This window comes from Diospyros lotus, chromosome 2, assembly GCF_014633365.1.
Source record: "Diospyros lotus cultivar Yz01 chromosome 2, ASM1463336v1, whole genome shotgun sequence".
NCBI classification, from domain to species: domain Eukaryota; kingdom Viridiplantae; phylum Streptophyta; class Magnoliopsida; order Ericales; family Ebenaceae; genus Diospyros; species Diospyros lotus.
This window is the reverse complement of record NC_068339.1, coordinates 46,071,135-46,083,934: the sequence shown is the minus strand read 5'-3', so window position 1 is coordinate 46,083,934 and position 12,800 is coordinate 46,071,135. Positions and strand designations below refer to the sequence as shown.

At 33.8% G+C, this 12,800-nt stretch overlaps 1 protein-coding gene across 2 annotated transcripts; it reads left to right on the top strand.

Moving 5' to 3' along the window:
* Positions 1-335: 335 nt before the first annotated feature.
* Positions 336-7,407, top strand: LOC127795860 (uncharacterized). 2 transcript variants are annotated; one of them, XM_052327792.1, is made up of 8 exons: positions 336-515; positions 921-1,239; positions 2,325-2,522; positions 2,895-3,167; positions 3,616-3,718; positions 3,881-3,999; positions 5,519-5,695; positions 6,241-7,407. In XM_052327792.1, exons 2-8 carry the CDS (start codon positions 940-942, stop codon positions 7,093-7,095), a joined length of 2,025 nt encoding a protein of 674 aa, XP_052183752.1. In that variant the 5' UTR covers positions 336-515; positions 921-939; the 3' UTR covers positions 7,096-7,407. The 2 variants fall into 2 exon arrangements, with proteins under 2 accessions (XP_052183752.1, XP_052183751.1); XM_052327791.1 differs by having other exon boundaries at positions 880-1,239.
* Positions 7,408-12,800: the final 5,393 nt, after the last annotated feature.

Sequence of the window (12,800 nt, the reverse complement as noted above, 5' to 3'; positions counted from 1 at the left end):
TTATCACAAAAGTGACACATTATCTTTGAAAGTTGTGTGAGGATAAAAAAAATAAAAATTAACATAAAGAGGCAAAAATACTTTTTTATTTACTTTTAATTTTTTAAAAAAATTTATTTCAAAATAGTGAAAGATTGAAAATTACACACAGAAGCTGCACCACAACGCCTAACTTTAGCTGCGTCGGTGACAGAGGAGCTGCTTGATGCATCGGCCCACGGCCCATGGTCCATGGCCCATTCTTCCGGCCCGGATTTAGGTCGTCTCCATCTTGTCGGGCTTACAGAAGACTGCTTCGCAATGCGTTACACGGAGACGTGTCCACTGAGCCAAGCCGAAGCTAAAACCATAACGCGGTTAGGATCGAAACCTAAAAATTAAAAAATACGAGATTTCGATTGGATATAGCACCCTCTCTCTCTCTCTCAAAATTCGGTTACTTTACTTGTTCAGTTAATTTCGATGCCTTAGCCTTAATTTCGAAGGCACATCGTTGAGGAAATTGAGTTCTTCAGGTAAGGAATGTTCACTTCTCATCCTTCACCGATCTGATTAGCCGATAATATCTCCCAATTTTGCGCGTTTTAGGGTTTTGTTTCTTTTCAATCTTTGATCTGGTGCTCGGGTTGTTCATTGTTGTAAGCCGACTCTTTAATCTGGTTTAGATTTCGTTCTAGGAGTTAAAAGGAAAAAAAAAATTGGGATTCGATTCACGTTTGGTTTAACGTTTGCTTGGTGTTACCGGCAGCCAAATATTATAGGGATGATAGAATTGCTGATAAGATGGTGCAATGGTTTCTTAAAAGCATCGAATGTTGTTGCTCTTTGCAAGTTTGTTTATTTAACCTTATTAAGCTCTTGCCATATTGAAATTCGCAGGACGTTTACAAAGTTGGGCTGATCATATTGTTTATGTCCAGATTTAGGGATCAAAAACTAATGGCAACTGCAACTATGGCCACTGCAGCTGGTGCTGCCGCGCTTCTATATTACACACTGAACAAGAGATTACAATCAAGTAGGGTTATAGAAGACGACGATGAAAATAATGCTGATGTACACAGTCATGCTCCTCTAGGAATTGATCGAGTCTCTCATAGACTTATTCAGGCCCCTGCAACATGGTTGGAGACTATTTCGACACTGTCTGAGACTCTTAGATTTACTTATTCCGAGACACTAGGAAAATGGCCCATTGGGGATTTGGCGTTTGGGATTAGCTTTCTTTTGAAGAGGCAGGTAGGTGTGTCTCATGCAGTGTGCCCCTTTATTGTACACGTTGAAATATCTAATATTGGTCTTCTGCCATATACAATGTTTTTCTGCGTTGTTACTTGATAAGTTTGTCTGCGGGTAATCACATGCTTGGTTAGAAGGAATGAAACAGCTGCATTCATAATGCAAAATTTGCTCTTCATATAGAGAAACAAATGATTTTCGATATTAAATACCTAATAAATATTGACGTCAAAGACTTGACTTGAATTTCAAATTCCTATGAGATTATAAACTTTTGATTCTTATATTCACTGCATAACACCATTATTCTGAAAATCCTTAGGATCTTCCCGTTGCTCATTTCTGTGTGTCTTTGCATGTGTAACCTTCTTATCATTGCTCCTTTTCAATAATGAGGTGCAATCTCATAATTATTATTTTTAACACGTTGCTCCTGATTCATGGTTATCTCTGTCTTGATGGTTACCTCTGAACCCCCTTTGGGGGATATGTTGTTGATGATGTAAACTATCTTAGCCATCTATACCTTTGTAGAATATGCAGACTAGTCAGCCATGATTTGAGAATCTCCATGTTCTTGCTCTGTTTTATGCTGTAGGTTCCTTTTGATCTGTGTTTCCCATGTTTCATAATCGCATAACCTCAAACATATGGGACAGAATTCTGTCACATTATTTCCATCACAATTAAAAAAATATGAAATTTAGAGAGTGGAAAGAAAGGAATTAGAAGTTAAAAAATGGTTGAGGAAAAGTGGTTGTTACTAGTTATCTCTTAAAAAAAAAAATCATGCATTCATGCTGTAGTTTTTGTAATGTCTACAATGCAACTATGACTAGCTTAATTTGATTGTGATGCCGGTTTTCCAATAACACTTCAAATTTGACTAAATGAGATGTTGTCTGAACTTTAGCGTGGTTCCTGTCTGCTGCTTATCTGTAATATATTTTGTTTTGAATTTGCCAAAAGAAAAAAATTCTTGTCAGTTCATAATGATAAAATGAAAATGACTAGCTTGATTTCCTGCACATCTATTTTTGTCATTTAGGTAAGCTACTTAAATAGTACATGAAATTGCCTTGCAGGGAAACTTGCATGTCGCAAGTGTATTTGGTGGGAAAGAAAGTCTACAGATCAAAGGGCCTGAAATAATTGCTGAGCTTAAATATTTCTTAAATTTATTGACTCTCTGTTGGCACTTCTCAAAAAAACCTTTCTCATTATTTTTGGAGGAGACTGGCTATTCTAAAGAAGATGTTCTCCTTCAAGAACCCAAAGCTGGGGTAAGTCATCTTTGAGTTTTGAAAATTCTATGCTTATTGTTGGGAAACAAAATTCTATTTTCTACTTTTTCATTTCCCTTTTTTTATTTTGGTTGGGGGGGGGGGGGGGGGGGGGGGGTTGGTTGGAATTGGAGAGGTTGTGTCTGCGGGAGGGAGGGAGATCTTTAAAGTTAGTCAGGCTCTCAGGAATCTTGTTTGTTGAAGTTTTGACAGGTTATATTATGAATTTATACATTTCAGTAGTACATGACATATATTTTCCCTCAAGTGATATATCATTAACATAATTAATGTAATCATATTTGCTCTATGATCACACTATACATATTCTTTTGCTTTTCCTAAGCTTCTTTGTGCTATTATGTTTTGTAGATTTTGAAGCCAGCTTTTACAATACTAGCTGACCATAAAACAAAATCTTTCCTCTTACTTATTCGCGGGACTCACAGTGTGAAGGATACCTTGACTGCTGCTACTGGAGCAGTGGTGCCCTTCCATCACACTGTTGTGCATGAAGGAGGAGTTAGTAATTTGGTTTTAGGCTATGCGCATTGTGGGATGGTTGCTGCAGCTCGCTGGATAGCAAAACTTGCAACTTCTCCTCTCATTAAAGCACTTGATGAACATCCTGATTATAAAATTCAGGTACTGAGATTGAATGTCCAGTGTGGACACTTACTCTATTTGTGCATACTTGTCAGATACATCAATATATGTGTTAGACATGCTGTGTGGTGTGCCCAGTGGTAGCAGCTCAACTGACAAATCAGGGGGCAAAAGCTGGGAACTTAATGTCCAAATGGTTGCAGCCTGTGTTTATGTTTTCTCTTTTCTTATTTCTTTATCATTCTTTATATCACTGAAAATGATGTGTGAACTTTGAAAAAGCTGTCTCTTTTCATTTGCTCAAGTGGAAAATTTTTGCTGCACTTTGAGCATAGTCTTGGTTCTCTTGGATTCTTAAAATAATATGAGCTTTGGTATCTGGGCATTTCTTGGTTCTTTATTTGGTAATGTTTGTTAATTATTATGATTATCAGGGAAGCAAAAAAAATAAAGCAATTATGTAACTTCTTCTCTTGGTTTCCTACAGATAGTGGGACACTCCTTGGGTGGAGGCACTGCAGCACTTCTAACATATGTACTGCGTGAAAGGAAAGAACTGTCAACAGCCACCTGTGTGACATTCGCCCCAGGTTTGAAACTATTCTGCACTATGTCCTTTGTACACTGCCTTGAAACATTTTTCTGCTCCAGTTTGTTTATAGCTGTCTATAATGTGTAGAGATTGCCTGTCGATCTCCAGATTTTTATGTCTTTAACTCCTATGGTTTAATGCTAATGGATATTTGATGCAGCTGCTTGCATGACATGGGAATTGGCGGAATCAGGCAATGACTTTATTACTTCAGTTATTAATGGAGCTGATTTGGTGCCTACATTCTCTGCTGCTTCAGTGGATGACTTGCGTGTGGAGGTAGTATATCTGAACTGTCTTATCCTATTATAGGAGAGTGTGTACGAGTTCTATTGTCCTTGTACTTGAAGAAGATTTATTTATTTTTTCTCCTAATTATTTTAGTAAACTGTAAGTGAGCTTTGGTAGCAGTAGTAAGATTGGTTGTGTGACTGAAAACAACCTATTTGCAATCAAGAGTAAAACTGCATCCAAAAGAAATGAAAGGAGCTTGTTGTATTGGGAACGCCTTTTGGTCATTACAGTAAAATGGGTGCGCATAAAGTTGCTGTTGTTGGTGATTTCAGTGTTTCCCAGGCTGGTGTTGGGTACTGCAGGTTGTAGGGTTCCGATTCTACTTGTTCATATTAAGTAGAATTAAACTATGATTGAATTAGAGAGCAATCTTGTGCTACGGGAACATGACGTGCTATAACCAAAGTTGGACTTTTCAAACCAATTACCCACTCCACAACTAAGCCAGCAAGTGTTAATTTTATTAAGTGGTGTTAGTTCTGTGGATTCTAATTTATCAATCATCTTTATTAATGATCATATTTTTGCAAGTTTATTATATTTCATGCCATTTCTAAGAGTTTTAATCAAGTTTTATGTTTTTGGGTAACTAAGTGTGGTGTTGTGCTTATTAACATTAAAAAGTAAGCAATAAGTGTTTTAGTTAATATTTTACTGTAAAATGACTAAAAGTTATACTAATATATAAATAGTTATTATGGAAAATGACATAATTGTGAATAGAGATAATGGTGATAAAAATAAATACCCTTAAATAGCTTCTTCTTTTTTTTTTTTTCTTTAAGACTAAGTGATGGAACACAACTATGTCAATTATCTTCATTCACCACCATCTCATGAAACTTCTCTATGTGAAGATGGTGTTCAAACTTCATTTCATCATTACTCCGCCAGAGGATATTATCCACTGTCGGTCCCAAACCCGGATAAAGGAGGAGGGTTGCGTTAGGTAGCCGACAGCCAGCGTAAAACCTAGTCGGATCCAAATATGAATTCTAGACAAACTATCTGTTGGGATGTAACCCACATAGAAGTCTAGAGTTCATGTAGCCAACCCCACATAGTGGGATAACGGCTGGATATGTTGTTGTTGTTGTTGTTATTGTTAAGTAACTGTGCTTTAAATGTAAAGTTGCACTTCACCAAAGGTTGCTTTTCCAGAATAGCTGATAAAAAGCTGCCCATACTAAACAGTCTCTTCGCCTGATAAGAGGACAGCTCAATCTTTTACTAAAACTGATTGTGAGGTCACAGTCATGAGATGGGTTTTTGTTGGTGAATCTCTAATTCTCCAATGTTAAGAACTTTGTATTTAGTTAGAACACCCAACAAGTCAAAAATTTGACCGGAGCATGGTTACATTCTGCTGGTCTGCTGAAGTGGTACCCAGCAAAACTGATACAGTTGGTGTTCTTGCATTTTCCTTAACCATGCCTTGGCTTCTGATTGTGAGCTCTTATTCTGTTACAAGGACATTTTTTTGAGTTAATTTTTCTTCCTGCAGGTGACTGCTTCTGCTTGGCTGAATGATTTAAGAAATCAGATTGAGCGGACAAGAATCCTTAGTACTGTCTATCGATCTGCATCAGCTTTGGGTTCTCATCTTCCATCAATTGCTAGTGCTAGAGCAAAAGTTGCAGGGGCTGGTGCAATTTTGCGTCCAGTTTCCAATGGAACACAGGTAGCTATCAGTTTTAGCTATATAAGTTAGTCACCTATCTGTTGGGCCTTGCCCCCCATTTTTTATGGGGTTGTCCTTTTTGTGGTGGTCTTTTGTGAAAAAATAATAAATTAATCACCTGTACCCATAGCTGGTAGTCCTAAACTTGGATTTAGACATTATCAGACTAAGGAGCTTATGGAAATGAGGGCTAGCCTTGATATTAATGGTAAGGTAAGGTTACCCTTTTCTTGACTAGAATGTCATGGATTTGAGTTGTGAAAACAATTTCTTTATAAAGCACGTCTAAGGCTTAGAAAAATAACCGTCGGTGCTCATGGGAATGTTTCTAACTGATTGTTTCATGTTGTTAATGACAAATCCCCCTAATGTTGGAATACTTGGGGGTAAAAAAAAATCCTTATTGACTTTCTTTGAGGATTAAGTTCTTAATGTTCAATTATGTATAGCTGAGTGGTCTGTCAAATTGTTTTCTCTCCAGATGTTTGGGTATCTAAGTAATTCGTGGTGACTTCAGCATGTGGACTTGTTTTTGAAATCTACAGGTTGTGATGAAGAGAGCCCAAAGCATGGCTCAGGCAGCTTGGTCCCGTCCTTCTCTGCGGTTGTCATCTTGGTCTTGCATGGGGCCTCGTCGTCGAGCTACAGCTACACGTTCTTTATCTACAGAAGAAGGGGGATCCTTGAAATCTTCCCCTGGAGCCGAAACTTCTGAACCTTTTCTTGCAGGTTCCAGTAAGATCACAGCTACAGTGGTAACAGATCTTACAGCTTCTTCATCTGAAGCAATGGTATGGGATTCAGAGAGAGAGTGTTCGCATTCTGGTGAAACTAGTCTTCATGTTGACATGGATCCTAATCTTGATGACGAGGATCTCATGGGCTGTCATGAAGACCGTATGACTGAAGCCGAGTTGTGGCAACAGCTTGAAAATGAGCTTTGCAGTCGGACAGAAGACGAGGAAGCAGATGATGTTGCGAAGGAAATAAGAGAAGAAGAAGCAGCAGCCATTGCAGAGGTAGCTGAGAGCCAACCTAATATCCCCGTTCCAGAAACCAAGGAGGTGCACCGATTCTTCCCCGCAGGAAGGATCATGCATATTGTCACGGTTACATCTAACTTTACATCTAACTTGGAACAGTCTAACTTGGAACAGTGTGAAGATGACGACTCCAGTTCCAGCGGTGCTGACGATGTCCGGCCAGAAGAGACGAAGGTCGGGATATTCCTCACCCCCAGGTCATTGTACAGTAAACTGAGGCTTTCACAAACCATGATTAGTGATCACTTCATGCCAGTATATAGAAGACAAATTGAAAAGGTTATAGCTGAACTTGAGAAGGAAGAAGCTTCTGACAACCACCATTCTGGTGAAAAACCTATAGAAACAGTCTTGTAGGATTTGCTGAGCATACATTGTTAGATTTAGCCATTTTGTTATTACTTTCTCGTCAGCTTTTTCGTTTTCTTCTTCTGGCTGGTTTTCAGTTCACACCCTAATTTGTAAATCTTCATTCCAGTTGTTGCAAAGAGAAAAGCATAGAGATAGGAGGAATGTTGAGAGGTCATATGATGCCTTGCCTTTGAGGGAATCCCTTGAACTGAACTGTTCTTGTAAATGAAAAGGTTTGGAAGTTGTGGGGTTGCTGAAGTCTCTTCAAATCCCATCCCCTTAGATCTGGGTATAAATCATGATTTTTTCTTCTCTCAATTACAAGTTTTGGACCTTTTATTTGTTTCGCTTATTGCTTTCTTTGTTTTGCCAATTCCTTAAGAGTCATTGCAAGATCCCATGATATATAATTGCCTGAAGGCGGCTATGTTTGTAAAATCGTGGGCTGTCGCCTGCCAGTTGTCGGCCTGCACTTGCCTCGTCGCTCGCTATTAAAGGAAGAAATTGAGGTGGAGATATGGTGGTTGCGTGAGAGATAACTTGGCCATGTTGCATGTTCTAATTAAGGTGTATAATTAATTTAAAAATATATAATTTAGGGTATAATTAAAATAATAAAAAATTTAAGTAACTACACAAAAAAAATGTGAAAATATATAGATAAAAATACGTATTCGATTAAGATTATTTTCAAGAATCAAACACTATATCTATTTTGAATAAAAAATTAATTATAATTTAGCAAAATTAAGAAGTAATTGATGCATGTTATTTTTAAATGATATTTGTTTATAAATCTTATTTTCAGCTACAAAACACTCTTATTACTAGATGAAATATTGCAAAATATAATGTATTTATTATCTAAAAATTAAAAATATTTATTAATTTTTTAACCATTACCTTTAAAACAATTATTAAGAGCACGTGTAAATAAACTATGGGTAATGCCATCTATGTCGATGGTTAAGTAATAATAAATGTATTTTATTTTTAAATGAGATATATTTATTATATTTAATTTTTAACATCTAAATAATTTTATTAATGAATCATAAATATACCTTATTTTAAATTATTTAATATTAAAATAAGATATAATATATTTAGTGTTTCTCAATCATCACCCATAAATTATATATAATTTTTTTTTTATTCATTTGGAGTGTCCGAGATTTGCCCGATTAATATTCAAGAATGGGTGACCTTCCCTCTTAATGTACTTTTCGAATAAAATCGAATGCAGACACAGTCTATATACATTCAGAGTTAGATATTTAGTGGAATCCATGTAGAACTAGTCTTTCAACCTTATTACTGTCTTCCAATTAAATACTGACTTTTAATAATAATTTTATTTTATAATTTATCGTACTAATTCAAAGTCCGATATTCAAAATTTCGGGTGATTTAAATCACTCCACCATATATGCTTTTTTTTTTTAATGGAATGACGCGTAATCCTAAGCGAGCAATTTTATGGTAAGGTAACATTAATGGCGTTGGGTGTAGCAATAGAGAAGAGATGTCACAATCCAGCACCAATGGACGCCTGAGATCAATTTTTAGTGGGTCTTATTAATGAGTGCGTTAAGAATATTTGTTAAATAATATTTAATTTTTATGTTCAAATATTTTTAATGATTAATAAAATATATTTATTATATTAATAAATAAAAATATTTAAATATTAAAAATAAATACATTTAATGCGCCACAACGAGACAAAAACTCAATTTTGATTTGAGGCCGGGTGACAATGACGTAAAAAGTCAACGGGTACAAAGTCAATCTCAATCTTGGGCCATTAATGTTACATCTTACATTATTTTCCCCTAATAATAATAGTAGTAATAATCGTGGCATCCACCAATTTGATTTTAATGAAGTGATTGGTATTAATTAAGGCAGCCCACTAGATCTGTATGGATAGCAACATATATAAGCTCAAAATTAATGCTCCCACGTCACCAACCTTTCATGATTGATAATTTTTATGTAAAAATGATACAATTATATATATATATATGTTATGTCCCATGATAAGTCCAAATATTACGAAAGAGCGCATAAACCCACGTATCCATTGAAGGACTTGGACGAGAGATCATTCAAAGATTTGGGAGAAAAATCAATTGAATGGGAGACTTGGGAGATCATTGAGCGATTGATTCAAGTTGGCCGAGGAACTAAGCAAATGACTAATATAGATAAAAGATTGAGAAAGATAAGACCGGCTAATCGCACCGAGTTATCTCTTATAGAACACTTTCTTGACATCACTTAGAATTTTTTCAAAAATACTTCATAGGTCATTTATGCGAGAGACTCTTTCGAGAGACTATAGACCTGAGAGACCTAATCCCCTAATACTATTTAAGCAAGATTGTGAAAGACATAGTTAATCCTATCCGATAACCTAACCTATAAATTTGGGAGAATGCTTGAAATGCTCGTCGAAGATTATGGCTCTCTCTTTCTTTGCATTCTACACTTTTATTTGAAAATTAATTTAAACATCAGAAAGCGTCGCACTGGAGATCACCTGTGCCCTTAATTAATTTATTCTTTGCAAGTTACACGCATATTGGTTATTCACAAAGTTATCGAGATACCTTCCTGCACAAAGAAATTTATTATTATATTTTAACAATCACAATATATAATAACTATTAAAACTAAAATGTTATTTAGAAATTTGCATCATTTCCCTTAGTCGAAGGTGCAAATTTTAGATTTTAAAAGCCACCCATGTGCTAAAGATTAAGTTTAACATTATTAAGTCATTTCACCCTTAAATTTGAAATAACCTTAAGTTCCCGTGTCCCGTAACTTTTAGATTTTTCATTTACCCTTTTAGGTTTTAAGATTTTTACATTTACTCCTTTTTAAAAGTAAATTTTGTTCATAAACCCCAACTTTTCAAGAATTTTCATGTACACTATGTTTAGTGGGACAAAAATATTGTAGGTGCTTGAAATTTATATTTTGTAATAAATTAGTCCTTATATTTTAATTTATTTTATAACAACTATTAAACTTTGAATCTTGTTATAATTTAGTCCTTTGATAAAAATATTTTTTTATGTAAAAATGATATAATTATATATATATATTATGTCCTATGATAAACCCAAATTTAACGAAATAGTACATAGACTCAATAACTTATTGAAGAACTTGAATGAGAAACTATTGAGAGACTTGGAAAATAGATCAATCAAATGATTGATTAAGAGAAATTAGTTGAGTAATTAATTGAAATTAGTTGAATAATTGAGAGAGATTAGTTGAGTGATTGATTGAAATTAGTCGAGTAACTAAGTGAATGACTAATATGGGTGAGAGATTGAGAAAGACAAGATAGATTGACCTCACTTATTGATATCTCATAAAATCTGTTATTGACATTATTAGGGGACTATTTTAAGAATATTTCAAAGATCACTCACTCACAAATTTGTAAAAAAATTTCAAAATGTTAAGCGACAATCTTCCAAATGTTAAGTGACAACAAACAACAATCACTATTTCTTTGTTTTTATTTTTACTTCTTTATTTTATACATCTATAAAGTGATAATTTTTCTCAAAGTCCAATAGAATTTTTTTAGAAAAAGACTAAATTGTAATAAGATTAAAAGTTTAATAGTTATGATAAAGCAAATGAAAGTATAAGAACTATTTTGTTACCAAACATAAAATTAAAGGACCAAACATATTATTTACTTTCTAGAAACATAAAATTTTGAGCTAATCATGAAAATAATTCAATCATTTTTGTGAATTTATAATTTTGTTCAATCCATTTAATTTTAGTAATTAAGTTCAAATTGATTTAATTTGGTGTAATTTTATCTAATATGTAAAACATGTTTTCAATTTTTTAAAAACAAACTACCAAAACAGAAAAATGAAAATGAATTCAAAACTCAAAACTGAAAATTAAAAAGTAAAGAGAACGTAGCCTAATTTTTTTCAATATAATATTGTGTTTTGGCTCAATCAAGTAATAAATAATGAAGACAGTGTCACGATTTGGACCCGAGAGATCATAGGATTCATATCTTGTAAATATCTTTGAAGTGAGCTGTTGCTTTCTATATTGCATTGAGTGCATAAATAAACCTTAAAAGTGACAATCTATGGTTCATTTTGGTCCTAATTAATGGAAAATGTGAATCAAAACTAACCTCAACAATAATTGATGAAATTGGATAATAGAAAGACGATGTCAATCCGTACTTTAAATTAAGTGTGTAAATTGAGATTTCACATTTTTTATCCTTCGAAAATACCTATTGTTGTGTTTAAAAAATATATTAAATCTTGAAGCACCGATCATAAATTACATGCGATCGACCTTTTGCCTTTACATCTTTAGAAGCCCACAAAAGACCTTGATTCCATTGATGTCATGGCCATGCAAATTTGGCCCTCTTTCGAAAGAAAGCCAGAATCATCCTCGTGTACATACATCCAAAATATAAGTGATTGTGTCTTTACGTCCGCTTTGCACAAAAATTTATTTAAAAAAAATATATATATATATATATACAAGTTTATACGATTCAAAATATTTCTCTTATAATAAATAGGACTATTGCTAATGCTAGTTGTTGTCTTCAAGTCAACTTAACAGTTAAAAGTCTAATAAATAAATCTTATTTTTAATTATTAAATATTTTTATTAGCTAGTATGAAATACATTATGATTTAAAATATTTTATTAATTAATAAATTTATTTTAAATTAATTTAAAAATAAGATATATTTATTGCAGGGGACAGTGATTTTTTTTTCTAAATTAAGATAATTAGACAATAATTATTATTACTCATAAAATAATTAAATTTATTAAAAATAAATAATTAGCCGATTAAAGACTTGTAGAAAATGATGACTTTGCAACCCAGAAACTTCCCAGCACTGGGTCGGTGGGTCCACCAAAATTTATTTATTTGAGAGGATGCATGGATCTGGTGTTGCCGTTTGATCTTGTAATTGGTGATATTGCCGTCATGATTTGGACTTATACATTGACAAATGATAGATAATTGATGTTTGTCCCTTCCTAGCTTTAGCTTAATAAAGTTTTCTATAAATAATGCAATTATTTAAAAATATCATTTTTCTTCCATGGTGGAGTGGAAAGGCAAAATCTTATTGAGTACAAGTATTCCAATAGAATTTGCTCTTTTTGGGATTTTTTTATTAAAGATATAATTAATTAATTAATAATAACAAATAATATAATGACTTAACTTAATGATAGGGCAATTAGAACACTTAAAGAAACATGCTATGAGATTATTTTTTGCACCAATAAGATATTGTGACTAAAAGATTCACGTGACACTAATTAAGGTTATTTTTTTTTTGTTATTAGCAAGAGGTTAGGCTTGCTCGAGAGCTTTGTGGGAATGGAATTTCAATGATCAAGTTTGTATAGAGGTGTAATTAGGTAGCAATCACTTTCATTTTTGACTTTTTATTTTGATATTTAAAATCAGGTTATATTAATTTTCTTTGAGTGCTTACATGTTTTTCTTTGTGTGTGTGGTGTGATTTTGCCCTTTTGTAGAGATAATTTTTATCTCGCTTAGCGTGTGGACTTGTGCCACAATTGCGATTCCTTCGGGTTGTCAAAATCATGGCCTCAAGGTCACCAAAGGAACCTAAAGTACTTGTTGTGTCCAAATTGACCTAATT

Bases quoted from the DNA above. Each gene is read 5' to 3' on its own strand.
- LOC127795860 (XM_052327791.1), top strand. From the start codon at position 913: ATGTCCAGATTTAGGGATCAAAAACTAATGGCAACTGCAACTATGGCC. The intron at 1,240-2,324 runs GTAGGTGTGTCT...ATTGCCTTGCAG, and splicing joins GCTTTCTTTTGAAGAGGCAG to GGAAACTTGCATGTCGCAAG. The intron at 2,523-2,894 runs GTAAGTCATCTT...TATGTTTTGTAG, and splicing joins TTCAAGAACCCAAAGCTGGG to ATTTTGAAGCCAGCTTTTAC.